The 18780-nt window shown below is 50.4% G+C and overlaps 1 protein-coding gene across 1 annotated transcript; it reads right to left on the minus strand.

The window, feature by feature from the left end:
• Positions 1-223: 223 nt before the first annotated feature.
• Positions 224-18522, minus strand: XKR6 (XK related 6). The gene is made up of 2 exons (XM_061425022.1): positions 18125-18522; positions 224-3130 (listed from the first exon to the last, which is right to left on the minus strand). Exons 1-2 carry the CDS (start codon positions 18354-18356, stop codon positions 2166-2168), a joined length of 1197 nt encoding a protein of 398 aa, XP_061281006.1. The 5' UTR covers positions 18357-18522; the 3' UTR covers positions 224-2165.
• Between the last annotated feature and the right edge of the window lie 258 nt (positions 18523-18780).

Consider the following 18780-nt stretch of genomic DNA (forward strand, 5'->3'; position numbering starts at 1 on the left):
TAGATAAACAATGAAGGGAGGGAGGAGAAGCCTCTTTGAATAATATTTTTTAAAAAAAATAATCCACAAACATAAAAAAAAGGTCCTCAGTTTTTGAACTTCTCTTAAGAGTAGTTCAGCGTGAGGCCTTGCACCCTAAACAGTTATATCTGGAATTGAGAAAAAAATCACAGCTACACACAGCAAAGACTAACAGTATTTTTACTTAAAAATATTGTGTGTGTATATAGAGAGAAACTTGTATATATATATATATGTATATATATATATATATCTTTTTGTGGAGATTTTTTTCCTTTTGTGATTTTTTTCTTTTCCTTTTTTTTGTTTTTGTTTTTAGTGCCCAAGTAGAGAGATGATGGGATTGAAACGATGCCCTAAAATAAAATATTCCTTACAGGAGCAATACTTTGAAAAATAACGTTTAAAAAATGGTTTGAACATACTTGCAACACCTCGAGAAATTCAACTTGGTACAATGAGAAAATAAATAATTGAAGCAAACCTTCACCCGAATGACACGCCTTCTAAGACCCAGAGTATGCTGCTGCTGCATCTTGCCATCAGACAGAAACTCAAGATAAAGCCCCATCCCCTCCCCAGCTTCCCAGCCCCTTACACTTGACCTTAGAATCTCTCTTATATCACTTTTTCTACATTTCTGGCAAGACTTTGCAGCAGACACACACACACAAACACATGTAAACACACACACACACGCACACACATATGTGTGTGCGTGTGTGTGTGTGTGTACTATGGGCACACACAGACACACACACACACACACATGCAACACATACAAAATTCCCCACTCAACCCAGATGCACCAAGTGAGCTGAACACCTTTCAGCCAACCACAATGGTGAAAGACAGAAGCACCAAACAGTCTTTGAAATGGGTAGGTTATTACAATTTGATTTTTTTTTATGTTCTAATTTTCCTCTTGTTTTAACTATTTTTAAAAAGCACAAATGAAAAAATGAATTCTTTCCAGATCAATTTAAGGCTTCCCACCAAATGGAAACAGAAGAGGCCTTCCCCAGTATCACATGTGATAAATGTATACTTTTCGCGGCCTTAAAATGACAGAACAGATCATTTTTGCCAGTCACTGATTAAGTATTGTGCCTTTAAATTGATGTCGTTCTTTTTGCTACTATGCTGAGTTTTATTATTACTGATTCTCTTTGATGACGTATATGGAAATCTCCTTTAGTTTGCTTTAGAATTTCCTATTCTTATCGAATTATTAGGGTGGCGTTTGTTTTTTTTCTGTTTTGCTTTTCACCAGGAAACAAATGTGATTCTTACTAGGTGAACACTGAAATGGCACCTAGCTGGCCTTCAGGGAGCTCTGCCAACCATCTGAGTTTCAAATGGCCTCTGGCTCCTAGAAGGGGCTGAGAAGTTGGGGGCAGGGACAGGAGGAGAGGGAGAGAAAGCAAAAAAGAGGGAGGGGGTTTCAATGCTTTTGCTTTGGGTCAATTTGTTTTCTTCAATACAAATAATCAGATAGGAAGAATGATTGCTTTGAGTTTTATCCATCGGTTGGTTGTTTTTTTTGTTTGTTTGTTTCGTTTCTAGATTGGTTTCATTTGATTGTTTAATTTTCCCTCTCCCGGTGCAAAAAATCACCAGAGAGTTTTGCATGAGAAAATGTGACAGTACTTAATGAAACTCAGCACCTAAGGGCATAAGGCAGTTGAAGGTTTTGTTTGTTTGTTTTGTTTTGTTTTGTTTTGTTCTTTCAATCAGCACCAATCCCGGAAATGATCTACACTTGGTGTAAGGTATAAAACTTTGTGTTTTTTTTTTTCTTTTGGAGTGGAGACAACCGCTCCTTCTCCACCCTATAAACCATAGTGTGGGATTTTTTTTTCAATACTGTTACTTATGTGTAAAAAACAAAAGAAAGGTTTTCTTTTTGTTTTTACTTACAAAACATAGAGAATATCTTTGTATACATACAGCGACTGGAAAGAAAGCTTATCTGAAGGGGTTGTGACTTATTATTTTCTTTTTTTTGGAGCATTGTTGGTGGTGGTGGTGGTGGTGGTGGTGGTGGTTCTGTGTTTTGGGGGAAGGGAGGGTTATATTTCTTGCAGGCGGCTTTACCGCAAACCAAACTTCAGGTCCCCTTCTCAACTTGGGTCAGGATGCTCTCAGAGCGAAGACTCATACTGTAGCAGCTCGTAAAGGAGCGGTCCGTCCCGATACCGGATGCCCACCGCGGTGGGTGTGACATACTGCAGAATGTTAATAGTCCTTCTCAACCTCCTGTCTACAAAATGAGCATCCCAAGCTGGGTATCTCTTTCTCGGCATGTCAATCTTAATGAGGGGCCCTTCTGGGAGGTAAGGACGCCCCGTCGGGGTGGAGGGCCCCATGGGTCTCACTTGGAACACGGGCAAGCAAGTGTCAGCCGTGAGATCCTCCTGTTGTTCCGTTACGGCTCTGGTAGGCGTGACCTGGGTCCCCCGGTACCCAGGGGTCTGAGGCGCCATGGGCTCAACATCGGGGGGCAAAGGGATGCCCCAGAGCAGCTCGGCACAACAGGAGCTGGCAAGGATCTTAACTCGCGGCCCCGTGGGATGCAGCACACCATAATATAAGAGCATCAGTGCAATCCCAGCCACAAAGCTAATAAAGACGCAACACAGTGCTGGCACCGCATAGGAGTCAGTGGTCTCTGGGTTTCTGTAAAAATACCAAAGGAACGTCAAGGCAGCATTCTCGGTCAAGACTATCGTGTAATAGGCAAACATTCGATATCGAGTCCGCCCTTCCTTGACGTTAAACCAGCAGAAAATGTACACAATCCCTACCACCATGTTGAAGAGGATCTCCTCCCACTTGGACATGCAGAAGTCTGTTCCGCCATGGATGATCCAGAAGGCCATGGCGCACCAGTGGACCACCACGAAGATCCCGAAGTAGAGCTGGAAGATGGAAGCAAAGAGGGCAAAAGAGATCACTCTGGATGAGATGGTGAAGAGGCGCCAGAAGAGGTGGATGAGGGCCCCTCTGTAGCTCATGCTCTTCTTGTCGTCCCTGGAGTCCCGCAGCAGCTTGTGATAGGAGGCTAGCACCCAAGCCAGGGACATCAGGGAAGTCACAGAGGAGACACCTGCCGGAAAGACACAAACCCACACCGTCAAAACCGGGGACGTCCACTGCCGGGCACTGCAGGGCTGCCGGGCCAGGGAGACGCCCACACGCACACATACACACGCTGCAATCTAATGGAGGAGGGGGAAGAGACAAAGCATCAGGAACCAAGCTGGGAGGCCACGGCTGCTCCCTACGCTGTGAAATCGTGAAACCGTGTCAGTAACCCAGTCCAGAACCTCTGGAGATCCACAGCTGCAGGCGGAGGCTGACGTGCTTTGCCAAGGGGCTGGGGAGCCTGGACCACCTGGCTGGCTCATCACCTCTGCTGCGGGTGGGACCACATGTGTGTCCACTGTAAGAAATCATAAGCTCACCGTGGGGTCCGTGTCCTTGTCACTAGCAGGCTGTGTTCTCAGAGGAGCCAGCGGAAGGGATTATGGGGTGTGAAGACCAAGCGCTTACTCGCTGCCCCAAGCTGCACAGCTCTCCTCCTCTCAGAAGGTGCTCGAGTCACCCTTTGCCTTCTCGTAAGCTCATCCAACGCCCCAAGGAGCCCTCAAAAGGCTCTTCTCCCATTTAGCGTCTTCTCATCCACTCCCTGGGCTTCCCTGGTGGCTCTGCGGTAAAGAATCTGCTTGCCGATGCAGGAGACTTGAGTTCGATTCCCGGCTCAGGAAGATCCCCTGGAGGAGGGCATGGCTACCCGCTCCAGTATTCTTGCCTGGGAGATCCCATGGACAGAGGAGCCTGGCAGGCTACTATGGGGTTTCAAAGAGTTGGTCACAACTGAGCAACTAAGCAGCAACAACAACTACACGTCCACTCCGTAAGGCCACTCTGATCGAGGACCAGGACAGCCTGTGTTTCTTGGGCTGCTTCCTCACTCACTCTTGGCCTCCCCATGGTGCTTTGCCTTCTCCCTCCAACCACTGCTCTCGGCTCCTTAAAGCCTTGACCGGGGAAGCCCGGTCCCTCTCTGCCCCCGTCCAGCGATGGGAGGGAGCAGGGTAACTTGGGTTTTGGGGATTCTTTGCCCCTCCCTAGCATGGTGAGCTCTCCAAGGCCTCTGCATGTTCTTCCCTCCAAGATTCCTCAACAAGCAGGTGAGCGTGTCCGATCCCAAGTTGTACTTGAATCCCTGTACAGCAGCTTTATTTAGGACACTGCCTATCTGCTATTTGTAACTCAGTCACACTGAACACACTAAACAGTGACCAGAGTCTCTCCAAATCCACCCACCAGCAGGCAGTCATTACTGCCTCCCTCTCTCGACCAAGACTCCCCATCACGCCTCTGCTCCTCCAAGCATCATCTGTACTCAGTCTACCCAGCGCTGTTTTTGTTTTCCCTCTCTCCCCAAATTCCAGAACTCAATGCAGCTCAATTCAGCTGGAGTCCTGAATACTGCCCCGAGGGCCACATCTCCTAACCAAATCCCCCTCCCCCGCCCCAGAGCACGATTTCCCTTTGGCGTTCTTCCAGGCTGACATAAAAGTCACCTGGTCATTTTCTGTCTTCAGCTCCAAGGTCAGATCCAGAAGGCCTATTCTTAAGACTAAAGAAGCAGGCCCTTCTGCTTGCTTTTCCCTCAGCCCCTGTTCACCTCTCCACTCCTCTCCCAACCTCAGTGAAGGATCAAAGTCCTCTGTTGCTTTACCCTCCCACCCACCCCACGCCCTACCCTGCACGGGTTCTTCCTCTCCCAGGCCCCTCATCCCCTCTTTTCCAACATTTCAAGAAGCTGTGCTGGTTTGCAGCTTGCAGAACTTCAGAGTCTGATAACAAAAACCATCTTGCTGGTGGAAGCAGAGAAAAAGCCTGAAAGGTTAACTATTACAACGAGTATGCTTTGGTCTTCTGATCATAACCAATGCGGAAAATACACAGAAGAAATGATCCCAATTTCTCCATTGAAGCCAATCTTTCCTGCCAATGCTTCTATCACTTTTCTGGAAAGTTCTGAACACGGTACTCATGTGTGTCCTGTGTTGCCTGTTGTCACGTAGGACATTTCCACCAGCCTCTCCTGAGGCCACGTGGTGTCTGTGACCATGTCACAGTGGTCATGCTAACCTTTGAGCCTCCTGCATGCCTGTCCTTTGGGAGTTGGGGCTGGGTCCCCTTGGGAGTCACGTGACTTGGGCTGTTGGTTTCTGGAGGGCAGGGAACATGCCAGGCTTATTACCAGACACTGGAGCATCCTCAGAAAGCTTCTTCGTGACGTCACCTCGCTTCCAGTGAACACTATCACTTTTTCTTGACGCTAAAAGTGATACATCTTGGAGGTGCTTCCACCCTCAGTGATCAAAGGGGAGTTCTACAGCAGCTGCATGGGAAGAAGGCTTGATTTTCCTGTTCCTTCTAATAGAGCAAAATGTATTACTTCCCCTGTCCACAGAAAAGCACACGTGCCGAACTCACGAAGTAAGAAAAGGCAGTTTAGATTTGCTGACGCATGGTCTAATCCAGTCTCTGAGTGTGCTCTCGAATAAACTTGGGGGGCAGACGCAGGACAGGCCCTCAGCTGTCACGGTCCTGATTTCGTTGCTTGGTGTGTTGTGACGGTAGCCCGGTCCATGCCACGTACTAGCAAACTGGAATTCAGATGTCCACTGGCTGCACGCGGTGAAGCCACATCGATCCTCTATCGTCAGTGAAGCTTCTGGGTCACCGATGCCACTTCCAGATCTGTTCCTTCAGGTGGCTTCAGGGTATTACAGAAACCACTCACCTCTGAGCCAAACTGCTTGCTGCCTCAGTCCACAGTCAGTGCTTCTGGAAGTCCTCTCTAGGATGTGGTGTTCCCCAAATGTCATAAGACATCACTGCTGAATTACGAGGAGAGGTTCGGGAGGCGGTCACGTGGAGGACTGAGTGCTAGCACTCGGTCGGGGGTCTGCTGATGTCCAGCCCACATCTTACCTCTCTGCCTCGTCCATGTCCAACCTGGTGAAGCTGTAGATCGCTAAACGTTATATCTTCAGCAGCTACACAGACCACTCACTTCCACCCACTCACCCCACAGGAAACAGGCATCCTCGTGAAAAAACACGCCTTTCTTACTGAGAAGAACAAGTGATGTAGTGATGTAGGTATTTGCTATGGGCTGTATCTCCATCTCCTCCCCTCTGCCCAGAGTCTTAGGTTGAAGTCCTAACCCCCCGGAGTTTAGTATGTGACTGTATCCCGAGACAGGGCCTTCAAAGGGGCACTGAATTTAACAGGAGGTCATGAGGGCGGGCCCTGATCCAACATAACCTTATGAGAACAGATCACTTGGGCCGATGGAGATGCCAGGGGTGCGCTCATACAAAAGAAAGGCCACCCGAGGACACGGAAAGAAGATGGCTGTTTCTATCAAGAAGTAGAATCAAGATTTAAACTCAGACTCTTTGGCCTTAAAAGTAGCCACTGTACTGAGAGACCCTTCAGATTTGGTCTTAGAAGGGGCTAGAAGCCCTTGGAGTGAAGGATCTAAGCCCTTCTTGGAGAGTGGACAGGAAGTGTAGCACTCACAGGTATCTGAGAGAGGCCCCTGATAAAGGAGCTGAAAACCAAATCCAAGTTCTCCTCTACCTTCCTCAGGAAAGGAACATGCAAGCCACAAAGAAAGAGGTGACCACCAGAATTAGCTGAGATCACTGTCCTCCTGTTAAGTGATCAAAATGATCACTCTTCAAAGGCCTGACTTTCCTGCTAAGTGATCACTCTTCAAAGACCTGACTCTCACTCTTCAAAGGCCTGACTCTCACTCTTCAAAGGTCTGACTCTCCTGCTAAGTGATCACTCTTCAAAGGCCTGACTCTCACTCTTCAAAGGCCTGACTCTCCGCCTGTTAAGTGATCACTCTTCAAAGGCCTGAGTCTCTGCCTATGAAGGGATCGCTCTTCAAAGGCCTGACTTTCCTGCTGTTAAGTGATCACTCATCAAAGACCTGATTCTCCTCCTGTTAAATGATCACTCTTCAAAGGCCTGACTTTCCTGCTGTTAAGTGATCACTCTTCAAAGGCCTGATTCTTACTCTTCAAAGGCCTGACTCTCACTCTTCAAAGGCCTGACTCTCCTCCTGTTAAGTGATCACTCTTCAAAGGCCTGACTCTCACTCTTCAAAGGCCTGATTCTCCTCCTGTTAAATGATCACTCTTTAAAAGCCTGACTTTCCTGCTGTTAAGTGATCACTCTTCAAAGGCCTGACTTTCACTCTTCAAAGGTCTGACTCTCACTCTTCAAAGGCCTGACTCTCCTCCTGTTAAATGATCACTCTTCAAAGGCCTGCCGTGTATTTCATTACAGAGGGAGGGGGTGCAGGGCTTTCCCTCCAAAGCAGCTCACTTGGAAGATTTCTGTTTGGCCCGAGGTCAACCCCAAAGTCAATGTATGACCCTGGCCGAGACCCAGGCCCACACTGTGCTCAGGCTGGGTGTGTTTATGATCCCTCCCACTTACAGCTCCATCACCTTCTGCATTTCAAAGATCAGGCTGGAGACTGCTGAACACTCCTCGTTCAGCCATGACGGGTTCCAGGCAGTGACCTTCATGGCTTGTTCATTTTTCCTGGAGCAGCCCCTGAGGGGTCGGGGGGACAGTGCAGCTGGCCCACCAGGCGACCTGAGTCCAGCCTCAGCAGCTGGGAGGTCACTAAGTCGGGCCTCCTGGGGGCCACCCCTGAGAAAGGCTTGGGTCAGGGGTCTTGGGGCTCTGATCACCAGACAAGGCATCTAAGGTTTCTAGAAAGAGGACGTCTGTACCTCAAGATCAACGAAACGGAGCATGACGGGCACAAGTCTCAGTTGGACATCTTTGACCGGGGAGGCCCTTAAACCCAGTATGGTCACCCTTGGGGGGCCAACATGCTGTTTTGGCCAGGGTTAAGGCTTCAGTCCTTCTAAGGCCCGCGGGGCCTCTCAAGACACTGCCTTGAGTTATGAGTGCACCCTGCCCAGTCCCTGTTCGTGCTCCTCAGCGTCCCCTTCTCCAGTGGCCTCACACCGAAGTTCCTGTCATGCTGCCAGGCCTTAATCCTGGGCTCTACTCAGGGCAGCCCCTGGCTGCTCTGAGGTCACCTCCAGCTAGCTCCTCACACCCCCTCTGTCCCACATGCTCCAGGCACAGTCCCACTGCAGGACATGTGTGCTGGCTCTGTCCATCACCTGCGTGGCCCTTTCCCAGGTCCCCAAGTGTCACCGCACGAAGGCTTTTACCAGAGCTTGCCTTCTCAGCCAGGCCATTGCCAGCCAGACACTGCAAACTTCAGCTCCCAGTACCTCCTCCCGCCTTCCAGGCCCTCAGTCCAGTTCAGTCGCTCAGTCGTGTCCAACTCTTTGCGACCCTATGGACAGCAGCACATCAGGCTTCCCTGTTCATCACTAACTCCAAGAGCTTGCTCAAACTCATGTCCATTGAGTTGGTGATGCCATCCAACCATCTCATCCTCTGTCATCCCCTTCTCCTCCTGCCCCCAATCCTTCCCAGCATCAGGGTCTTTTCTATAGAAGCAGGTCGTCACATCAGGTGGCTGAAGTATTGGAGCTTCACTTCCAGGCCGTATTTCCCACTTTAGTGTCATTCACCATCCCATACACTCTCTGACTCCTTCCCTTTTTCCTTAAGTATGTTCTCACCTTCATCAGGTGAGCCCCTCAAGGGCAGGGCAGCAATTGGTCTGGTCCTTCTGAAACTATGTGCAAAATCGCAGGGGCATTTTGATTCTCAAAGGGGCTGATGGAGAAATGAGCCCACCAGCTGTCTCACCCTCCCACCATTATCCCTGAAAGCGGGAAAAGAGAACTCCGGGGAGCCTCCATTCATGTGTGTGTCTTTCAGAAGAAACCTTGAGGGCAGAAGGCAGAGGTGAGGAGGATAATACCCACCAAGTATTCCCAATACAGCAGGCATTGTGCCAGACACTTCGCATAAATTATTTCCTTTCATCCTGACAATAATCCCCTGAAATGCTTACTGGTACCCCATTTTATAGGATAGGAAACCAAGGCGCCAGGAGGTAAAAGGATTTGTCTAGTATTAAGGCTTGAAGCGTGTGCTTGTATTCTGATGGTTCCCCTTTGGGGCCATGCTGATCTTGGAGGGACCGCCCCTCTCAGGTTTAGCAAATTCCTAGAAATAGCAAACAAGAGGTGCTTTTCATATACAGACCAACCAGTCCAGAGCTCACACCTTCACTGGGCCCTGACACTTTGGGCCACTGTTCCCCTGTCCTAATCGCCTCAGGGCCAGGTACCAGACAATTAGGGACAGCCCTGGACCCCAAAGCTTCCTGATATTATTCAGACTAGCCTATCCCAAGCCCCCCACGATGATGTGGCATGCCGGCCTCTTCTTGGGAATCTGTGACAAGTGATTTTTTCAGTGGCAGCTGTCTCCTGATCTATTGGCCTTGAGATGCCTAAACAATAACAAAATCTGCCTTTTAAAACAGCTACAACATCAGCAAACTGCTGGTGAGGGAGCTTCCAACCCAGTACCTCCAGCTCCAAAGGGCCCAATGCCCTGGGCTTACAAACTCCAGTAGTTCCCCTTCTCCCGTGGACTCACATGCAAGCTCCCATTAGTGGTGCCCGAGACCTCGGGGTCTATGCCCTGCTCCTGGCCCATGGTCTAGTGATATTAATCCACTCACAGAGGCGGGAGAGCACTGTGGCTCTGCCAGCTGGGTAAAGGCAGACTTTATAGATTCTAGGACAAATGTCAGCCACTCAGCTGGCCTGGCAGAAGCCGCACGAATGCCAGAATTCTGGCGGGCCTGGAGCACACTGTGAAGGAAGCCGTCTGCCATCACTGGAAGAAGTGAAGTGAAGTCGCTCAGGCTTGTCTGATTCTTTGCAACCCCATGGACTGCAGCCTACCAGGCTCCTTGGTCCATGGGATTTTCCAGGCATGAATACTGGAGTGGGTTGCCATTTCCTTCTCCAGGGGATCTTCCCGACGCAGAGATCGAACCCAGGTCTCCCGCATTGTAGACAGACGCTTTACCCTCTGAGCCAACAGGGAAACCCGCCATCACTGGAAAGTCCCGGTAAATCTACCCTCATTGAGGGGCAAACAGCCGACAAGACTCAAAGCCCTGATGCTCCCATAATGATAGCCATTGAACTTCAAATGACTGACTTGTGCAGTATACAAACTGTATCTCAATAAAGCTGTTTAAATATATATTTTTTTAACAAAGAAGAAGAAGAAAAGATGCTCTGCTGACAGGACCATGGGCAGGACTGAGCTATGGAAGCAATGGAGGCATCGTGCCCCATCTTCCCAGCCTCCTGGCTGCTCCCAAAACACTGGGCTCACTTTCTTAGCTCAAGGCCTTGCGTTTGGCTATGCCTTCCTCTGGTGCGTGTACCTCCAGTGACCTGCAGGCTGGCTCCCTCCCTGCTCTATATCTTTGCTCAGAGGTCCCCTTCCTGCTCCCTTATTGAACGCTGGACACAGCTCTGCTCCCCTGTGGCTCTCTTTCCAGCTTTAGAACTCTATTTACCATTTTCTAATACAGAAGACAAAATATTTGTTCTGCTCCTTGTTCATGTCTCTGTCCAAGACACATAAGCTCCATGAGAGCAGGGCTTTCTGTCTGTATTATTACTCTCTCCCCAGCTCCTGGAACCATGCCTGGCACATAGTAGGTGCTTGGTAAATAGTTACTGAACAAGTGGTCACATTATAGTTACTGCTCAGGCTTCTGAGCTGGCAGCTCTCAGAGCCTCTCCCTTGAAGTGCTGCCGGTCAGCCTGCCTCAACGTCCCTCTTGTCACAGCATTTGATGCACAGACATTTTCAGGCGGCCAATTGTTACTTCATCTGTACTAACTGTTGTTGTTCGGTCGCTCTTTTGCGAGCCCATGGACTGTAGCCCACCAGTCTCCTCTGTCCATGGGATTTCCCAGGCAAGAATACTGGAGTGGGTTGCCTTTTCCTCCTCTAGGGGATCTTTCTGAACCAGGGATGGAATCTGCATCTCTTGTGCTTCCTGCACCGGCAGGCAGGTTCTTCACCACTGTGCAACCAATGAAATTGATGAACCCTGCCTTTCTTAGAGCTGTCCTACCGCTTTAAGGACTCTTCCTCATATGTACCTACTGCACTTTCTTTTGCACTTAAAATTTGTTAAGAGGGTGGATCTCTCTTGTTCTTACCACAATTTAAAAAAAAAAACAAAGAACTACTCTCTTTTTCTCTTGTTGTTAGGGGCAACCTCAGCCAAAAGGCCTCAGAATTGGATACAAAGTCAAGTTACACAGATGCACTGAAAGTGTTATGTCTCTGTTTAAAATCCTTGCAGATTCTGTTTAAGAGTGTGAAGTTTTAATGTTCTGTTTGATAGGAAGCCACTGGGAGCTGAAGCAGGGCTGTGAGCTGGAGTTCGTTGTTCGGGGAACTCTGTGTGTAGACACCAAGCAAGTATCTGATGGGAGAGAGGGAGGGGTGACTCCTCAGAAGGAGACAGAAACAGAGCTGAGAGAGATCCTCCTCCAGGGAAGTGAGAGAGGCTGAGTCTGTGTTCTGGTGGCAGAAGGCAGGCATGCCCCTCTTCATTGCAGCTATCTGTGAAGATGCAAGGCAGCCAGGGGAAGCGCACATCTTCCCCTTTATTATTCCAGGAGGCGAAGACAGACATGGGATGAGCACCCTGAAGTCCAGACTGGAGGCTGGAAGATCTTTGTATCAATCTGGTCGGAAGCCCAGGAATATCAGCGCCAGCAGCTAGCTCCAGCTCAGCACCAGGGGGGTGGGGGTGGGACAGTAGGTGGGGAGTCAGGGAGGAGGGTTAGGCCAGGTGGTGGCCAACATCACAGAGGATCGGGGCACAAAACTCCCTATCACTTTGTGCAAGGTGGTTCATTATCTGATGGTGTTTGACACAGTGGAAATTCACAGGTTGGTATAGAGCACAGACCTGTCACCTTCAGGCCATACAACCACATAATTGTCACCTTCTGGGCAGCAGCTTTACCTAAGTGTAAATGATCAAGTAACCAACTTTGGGGATTCTCAGGTGGCTCAGAGGTAAAGAATCCGCCTGCCAATGCAGAAACTGTAGAAGACATGGGTTCGATCCCTGGGTTGGGAAGATCCCCTGGAGGAGGAAATGGCAATCCACTCCACTATTCATGCCTGGGAAATCCCATGGACAGAGGAGCCTGGTGGGTTATAGTCCATGGAGTTGCCAAGAGTCTGACACAGGCAATATACCCATGTACATTGAGCGACTGAGCATGTACGCAATCAACTTTTGTGACCCAGATTTGGAGGGTAACAACTGATGTCCATACAAGCAGGACTGGAGAAAGCACTTTTCTCATTAGAGAAAAGAAATCTCCCAAGAGGAGAGAGGTGGTAATCTTTGATCACGAGGAGAGGAGGGCGAGGAGGGCCAGTTAACCAACCCCACAGCTGGCCCTCCTTCCCCTGAGAAGGGGAACGTGGTCAGACTGGTCCTCACGCAGAAAGGAAAGCTGATCAGGAGAGGGAGCTGACGCCTCCTCCAGGATGTGAGCGGCTGAAGAAACAGGCACAGACAGGAGCAGCAGAGAAAGCGGATGGACACCTGCATCTCTGTGGAGTTTCCCATCAGCTCTTGCTGGAAAAAGGAGCAAGTGTGAAGCAGGAGGGTTTCTGATAGAAGAGGAGCCAGCAAGTGAACTTAATAAAGAAAAAACTAGAAACTTCCAGTGGTCCAGTGGTTAAAACTCCACACTCCCAGTGCAAGGGATCTAGGATTGATCCCTGGTTGGGGAGCTAAGATCCTGCATGATGCACGGGGGCAACTCAAAAAAAAAAAAAAAGAAGAAGAAGAAGAAGAAAAAGAAGAAAACTAATTAGGGAGGTTAACACCAAAGGGATGGAAAGACAGGGGCCTATTTGGATCTTAGAGTTCAGTGTTTGTCTAAAAGAAAACCAATGTTTAAGGATACCCACCGAAGGATAAGTGTGTTTGCAAACCCATTTCTGACACAGCATCTTGCCTATAGCAGAGTAGATGCCTGACACGTGGCGGGTGGGAGGCCACGAACAACAGGTCACAGAGTCATGTAAGAAGGACAACACCTCAGTGTGAGCTTAACCCCAAAAGGCAGACTCAGGCACTGTGTGGGTGAAGCGAGTGGTACTCCCCAACCCCGGCCAAAAGCATCAGAAAACCCCCAAAGTCGGGAAAGGCGACAGAGCTGCTAACTCTCAACCCCATCCCCAGAGAGCATCTTTCATCTCAACATACCCCATCTCAACCTCCTCCCATCACCACCTCCCCCAGGCCTGCTAAGTGTTGCTGATTTCTGCTCCAGAGTTGCCTGCCAATCCGAGCGTTGGCTTCCTCTTCCAAGCACTCCAAGCCCATCGTTTCAGCCCTGGACCAGCTGCCTCTAACAGGTGCTCTGGGCTCTTGGTTTCCTCCCTGAACACCAGAAAAGGGATCTTCTTTAAAAGCTAATCTGCCCGGCGCGATGGCGCGCACCTGTAATCCCAGCTACTTGGGAGGCTGAGGCTGGAGGATCGCTTGAGCTCAGTTCTGGGCTGCAGTGCGCTATGCCGATCGGGTGTCCGCACTAAGTTCGGCATCAATATGGTGACCTCCCGGGAGCGGGGGGCCACCAGGTTGCCTAAGGAGGGGTGAACCGGCCCAGGTCGGAAACGGAGCAGGTCAAAACTCCCGTGCTGATCAGTAGTGGGATCGCGCCTGTGAATAGCCACTGTACTCCAGCCTGGGCAATATAGCGAGACCCTGTCTCTTTAAAAAAAAAAAAAAAAAAGCTAATCTGGCACCAATGCAGGAGACACGGGTTCAACCCCTGATTCAGGAAGATCCCACACGCCCTGGAGCAACTAAGCTGTGAGCCACAATTATTGAGCCTGTGCTCCGGAGCCCAGGAGCCGCAACTGCTGAAGCGCCTAGAGTTGGTGCTCTGAGACAAGAGAAGCCACTCCCCACAACTAGAGAGAAGCCCGGGCAGCAATGAAGTCCCATCTCAACCAAAAATAAATTAAAAAAATAAAATTAAAAAAGCTAATCTGGGACCTCTCCGGTGTTTTAGTGGCCAAGACTCTGCACTCCCAACGCAGGGGGCCCAGGTTCAATCCCTGGTCAGGAAACTAGATCCCACACGCTGCACTAAAATTCGTGCAGGCAAATAATTTGTTTTTAACTAATCTGATCATATAGCTTTCCTACATAACCCTTCCCACTGCACTTGGTATACACCCATGCTGTCAGGCCCACGCCTTCCTCTCCACCCTCCCCCACATCACTCTCCATCCCCTGACTGCTGACCTGCAGCCACACTGAGTCCTATCATATTCTAGAATAAGGCAGGCTTTTCTCACCCCAAGGCCTTTGTATATGCAATTCCCTCTGCAGGGAAGGTTGTTTCTGCTCCTCCCATAGTTGGTTCTTCCTCATCATTTATATTCAGGCCAAGTGTCAACTCTCTAGAGAGGCTTTCTCTGATGTGTGTGTGCTAAGTCGCTTCAGTTGTGTCGGACTCTGTGCAACCCCATGGACTATAGCCCGCCAGGCTCCTCTGTCCATGGGACTCTCCGGGCAAGACTACTGGAGTGGGTCGCCATTCCCTCCTCCAGGGGATCTTCCTGACCCAGGGATCCAACCCATGTCTCTTATGTCTCCTGTCCTGGCAGGTGGGTTCTTTATCACTAGCGCTACCTAGGAAACCCAGCCCTGCACAAATAAGCTCTCTGCACACCCCACCCCAGGTACTACAGTCTTGGCATCATGTTTGTTTGCTTAAAGCATTTGCCACAATATGCCAGCTATCTAACTGCTCCTGTTATGTCTCCCAAGAGAGAATGGAAGATTCATGAGGGCCTGGACTACCTCTGTTATGTTCCCCGTTACCCTCTGCACATAGTATGGAGCATGACTGAAAGCATCTTTGTTGACCGGAAGACTGTGTCATATATCCATAACACACCCGCCAAAGTGCTGTAGACGGGTATGTGCAGTTCACTAGACCTTCACAACCACCCAGAGGAGTTATTATGCCCACTTTATGGACGAAGAAGCCCAGTTAGGAGATCAACTTGTAAAGCCAATAAGTGGTGGAGGTGGAATTTACACACAGCTCTGGTGGACTTTTCTCACCATGCGGGGCTGCCTCCCCATCCCTGCCATAGCCAGGAAGGCTCTGGAAGCTCCCAACTGACACCAGGCTCATTACCAGTGAAAAATGGCACTATGTTACCAGATAAAATGTATAATTTTTATCTTTATTTAAACTTGACTTGAGACATCTGATTTAAGGAGGACTCCAAATGACCAAAATATTCAAGTGAAGGTGAAAGTCGCTCAGTCATGTTTGACTCTTTGCGACCCCATGGACTATACAGTCCTTGGAATTCTCCAGGTCAGAATACTGGAGTGGGAAGCCTTTCCCTTCTGCAGGGGATATTCCCAACCCAGGGATTGAACCCAGGTCTCCCGCATTGCAGGCGGATTCTTTACCAGCTGAGCCACAAAGGAAGCCCAATAATAACTGCATAATATCTGCATGATTTAATATTACCACTACAATTGTATTTTGAATTGATAAGCATCAAAGAATTGATGCTTTTGAATTGTGGTGCTCGAAAAGACTCTTGAGAGTCCCTTGGACAGAAAGGAGATCAAACCAGTCAATTCTAAAGGAAATCAACCCTGAATATTCATTGGAAGGACTGAAGCAGAAGCTGAAGCTCCAATACTTTGGCCGCCTGATGCGAAAAGCCAACTCACTGGAAAAGACCCTGATGCTAGGAACGATTGAAGGCAAAAAAGGGGACGACAGAGGATGAGATGGTTGGATGGCATCACTGACTCAGTGAACATGAGTTTGAGGAAACTCTGGGAGATAGTGAAGGATGGAGAAGCCTGCTGTGCTACAGTCCAAGGGGTCGTAAAGAGTCAGACATGACTGAGTGACTGAACAAAAACAACCAGTTTTACAGGTAAATTGGATACAAATCCATCTTTCAGGCTGACTACTGTAATGTTAACCCAGTTATAAAAGAAGAATCAAAGGTGGAGAGATGGCATAGGGAGAAAAAGTGGAAGAGGCTGGTATCTGGCAAGATCCTTGGAAAACTCACCTATTACAAAAACAGCCATCTACCTAAGCATCTACTAGCATTAATGGTACAAAGTGGACAGGTGTCACCAAAGGCCACCAGCTGGCCATGATGTCATTAGTAACGTGTGGTCCAATTCTACCGTCACCGACAACAAAATGGCCAGATGCTGCCTGAAGCCCTTGACATTTGTCATGTCAAAATATTCAGAACAACCCTCTGTGGTAAGTACCAATATTATCTCCATTTCAGAAACGAGAAAACTGAGGAACAGAGAGGCTCAGTACCTTGCCTAGGTCACACAGCTGTCAAGCAGCAGGGGGAGTTGCCCCATCTTTCCAGGCTGCTGCCCTGCAAGAACGCACAGCGTCCACGTTGCCAACAAGCCCCTTCCAAGTTCGCAGACTTGGCTGTCCTCTCCAGATGGTGTGGAGCAAGGGGGGATCCCACTGGAGAGTGTCCTACAGGTGCCTGTGAACTTGGTGACACCCAGGGCCCACTGCAGCAGCTTGGGAAGCCGGGGACCCAGAGGCAAGGACCCAGGAGGCCTGCAGGCCCCAGTGGCCAGGGACCCTCTGCCCCAGCTCCCTTGCTACCACAGATCATACACACGCACATCCTCTGGAGTCAGGAATCTCCGCACTGAGTCCTTTCAGCAACATCTCTGCTTGAATGCTCCCCATGACGGGAAACTCACTACCTCCTGAGACAGTCTCTCCATCTCTGGACGGCTCCTGCTGTTTGAAATGTCTCCCACATGGTGAATCAATAACCATCTCCCTGTAGCTCCCTCCCACTCTTTGGAATGATCATGGTTCTCCTGCTGCTGCTGCTGCTAAATCACTTCAGTCGTGTCCGACTCTGTGCGACCCCATAGACAGCAACCACCAGGCTCCCCCGTCCCTGGGATTCTCCAGGCAAGAACACTGGAGTGGGTTGCCATTTCCTTCTCCAATGCATGAAAGTGAAAAGTGAAAGGGAAGTCGCTCAGTCGTACCCGACTCTTAGCGACCCCATGGACTGGAGCCTACCAGGCTCCTCCGTCCATGGGATTTTCCAGGCAAGAGTACTGGAGTGGGGTGCCATTGCCTTCTCCTATATCCCTTCAAATGCTGGGGTTCACATAGCCTACATCTTCCCCAGGATGAAATGTCCCCAGTATCCCCCAAGCATCGTGATCTCCAGCGCCTCCTCACCCTGGACCTTTGCCCCAGTCAGAACTCCAGCCCCACTGAAACAAGTTCTGACATGACTGGACACTTGCAGGCTGGTCTGACTGGGGTCTGCCCTGACATCAGCAACCCAGGGTGACAATGTGCTTTGACCAGAGGAGTCCCACCTGGAAAGGGCTTCTTGGGTCACCGGGTGGCCTCCAAAGGCTTCCTGCTGCTGTAGAAACCAGTGGTGTCCAAACCAGCCCCTGGGCGCTTGGAGACTATCTGGAGCCGCAGGGGCCAGGAGTGGGGGTGGGGTCGGCGGGCGGGATACCCTGGGCTCTGGACCCCCACCCTCCATGTACCTAGAACACAGCTGCTTCAGCCTGTTTTATAAACGGGGCTTCTGCATTTTGTAAACGCGTTTGAAGCACCAGGGCTCAAGAATGTCTAAAATTGCTGATGCCGGTTAGCCTCTTGGGCACGTGCTGTCTCCCTCATCACGTGTGTGCAAACGCCGCGGCTCAGGCCAGCGCCAAGATAAGGGGACTTTTCCCTGGACTGGGAGACCCAGGCCCCCTGCTCTGCCGCTCCAGGGACACTAGAGACCCAGCTCTGCTCTGCGCACAAGAAGGCCGCGCAAGTGCACACGTGACGGCGGCGGTACGGGCGCGCACACGGGGGCGCAAAGATGCTGCGCCGGGGACTTGGGGATCCGGATGGGCGACGCCCCTTGAGTGTGCGCGGAGGGTGGCCCCCAGCCCCGGGGTGGGGGTGGGGGGACTCACAGGGCAGCGTCTCGGCGCGGCTCTTCTGGATCATTATGCAGAGCTGTAGCACCAGTTGGGGGGCGCTTTCCAGGAAGGTCTCCAGGAGGCGCAGCATGTTAACGTCTGCATATTCGTACATCATAGCCCAGTAGAAGCGTCGCTGGTGTTCCTTCTGCCGCTGGCTCTGAATCCCCAGGTACATGGTGCGGATATACCTGCGAGAGACGGGACAGAACACAGAGAGAGGCATGGGTTGGGGTGGGGGTTCTGGAAGGGCCAGGCCCTCCCGGGCAAACCAGCCGCCCCTCCTTGGTTCTGAGGTCTTCCAGGTGCTTGGACCAGCTCTAGGGGTTCTCCCAGCCCACGAATGAGGTACTGAGGCTTCAGGGTGGGGTCGGGTGGGGTCAGGCCAGGGAAGGGGGCCTGGGCAAGTTGTCTCCTTCCCCACCTCGGTTTGCTCATCTATAAAGTGAGAAATGGAAGAGTGGGACCCAGTGACCTTGCTGCCAAGGAAGTATCACAGGTGAGCTCAGGGGGCAGGTGGGCTCGGTCAAGTTCAGGGTCCCAGGGGGAAAATTTCAGCAGGGTTTTCACCTCTCTGGAGGAGGAAGGAAAGGCATTAGCATTTATGAAATTCCTACTGGGGATCACTGGTGGGCTGCCTGGTGTGGCCT

The sequence above is a fragment of the Bos javanicus genome, chromosome 8 (genome assembly GCF_032452875.1).
Source record: "Bos javanicus breed banteng chromosome 8, ARS-OSU_banteng_1.0, whole genome shotgun sequence".
NCBI classification, from domain to species: Eukaryota; Metazoa; Chordata; class Mammalia; order Artiodactyla; family Bovidae; genus Bos; species Bos javanicus.

Excerpts from the sequence above, each read along its gene's own strand:
- XKR6 (XM_061425022.1), bottom strand. The coding sequence starts at position 18,356 with ATGCCTCTCTCTGTGTTCTGTCCCGTCTCTCGCAGGTATATCCGCACC. Across the intron at positions 3,131-18,124 it reads CCGCGCCGAGACGCTGCCCT|GTGTCTCCTCTGTGACTTCC; the intron begins GTGAGTCCCCCC and ends TCTTTCCGGCAG.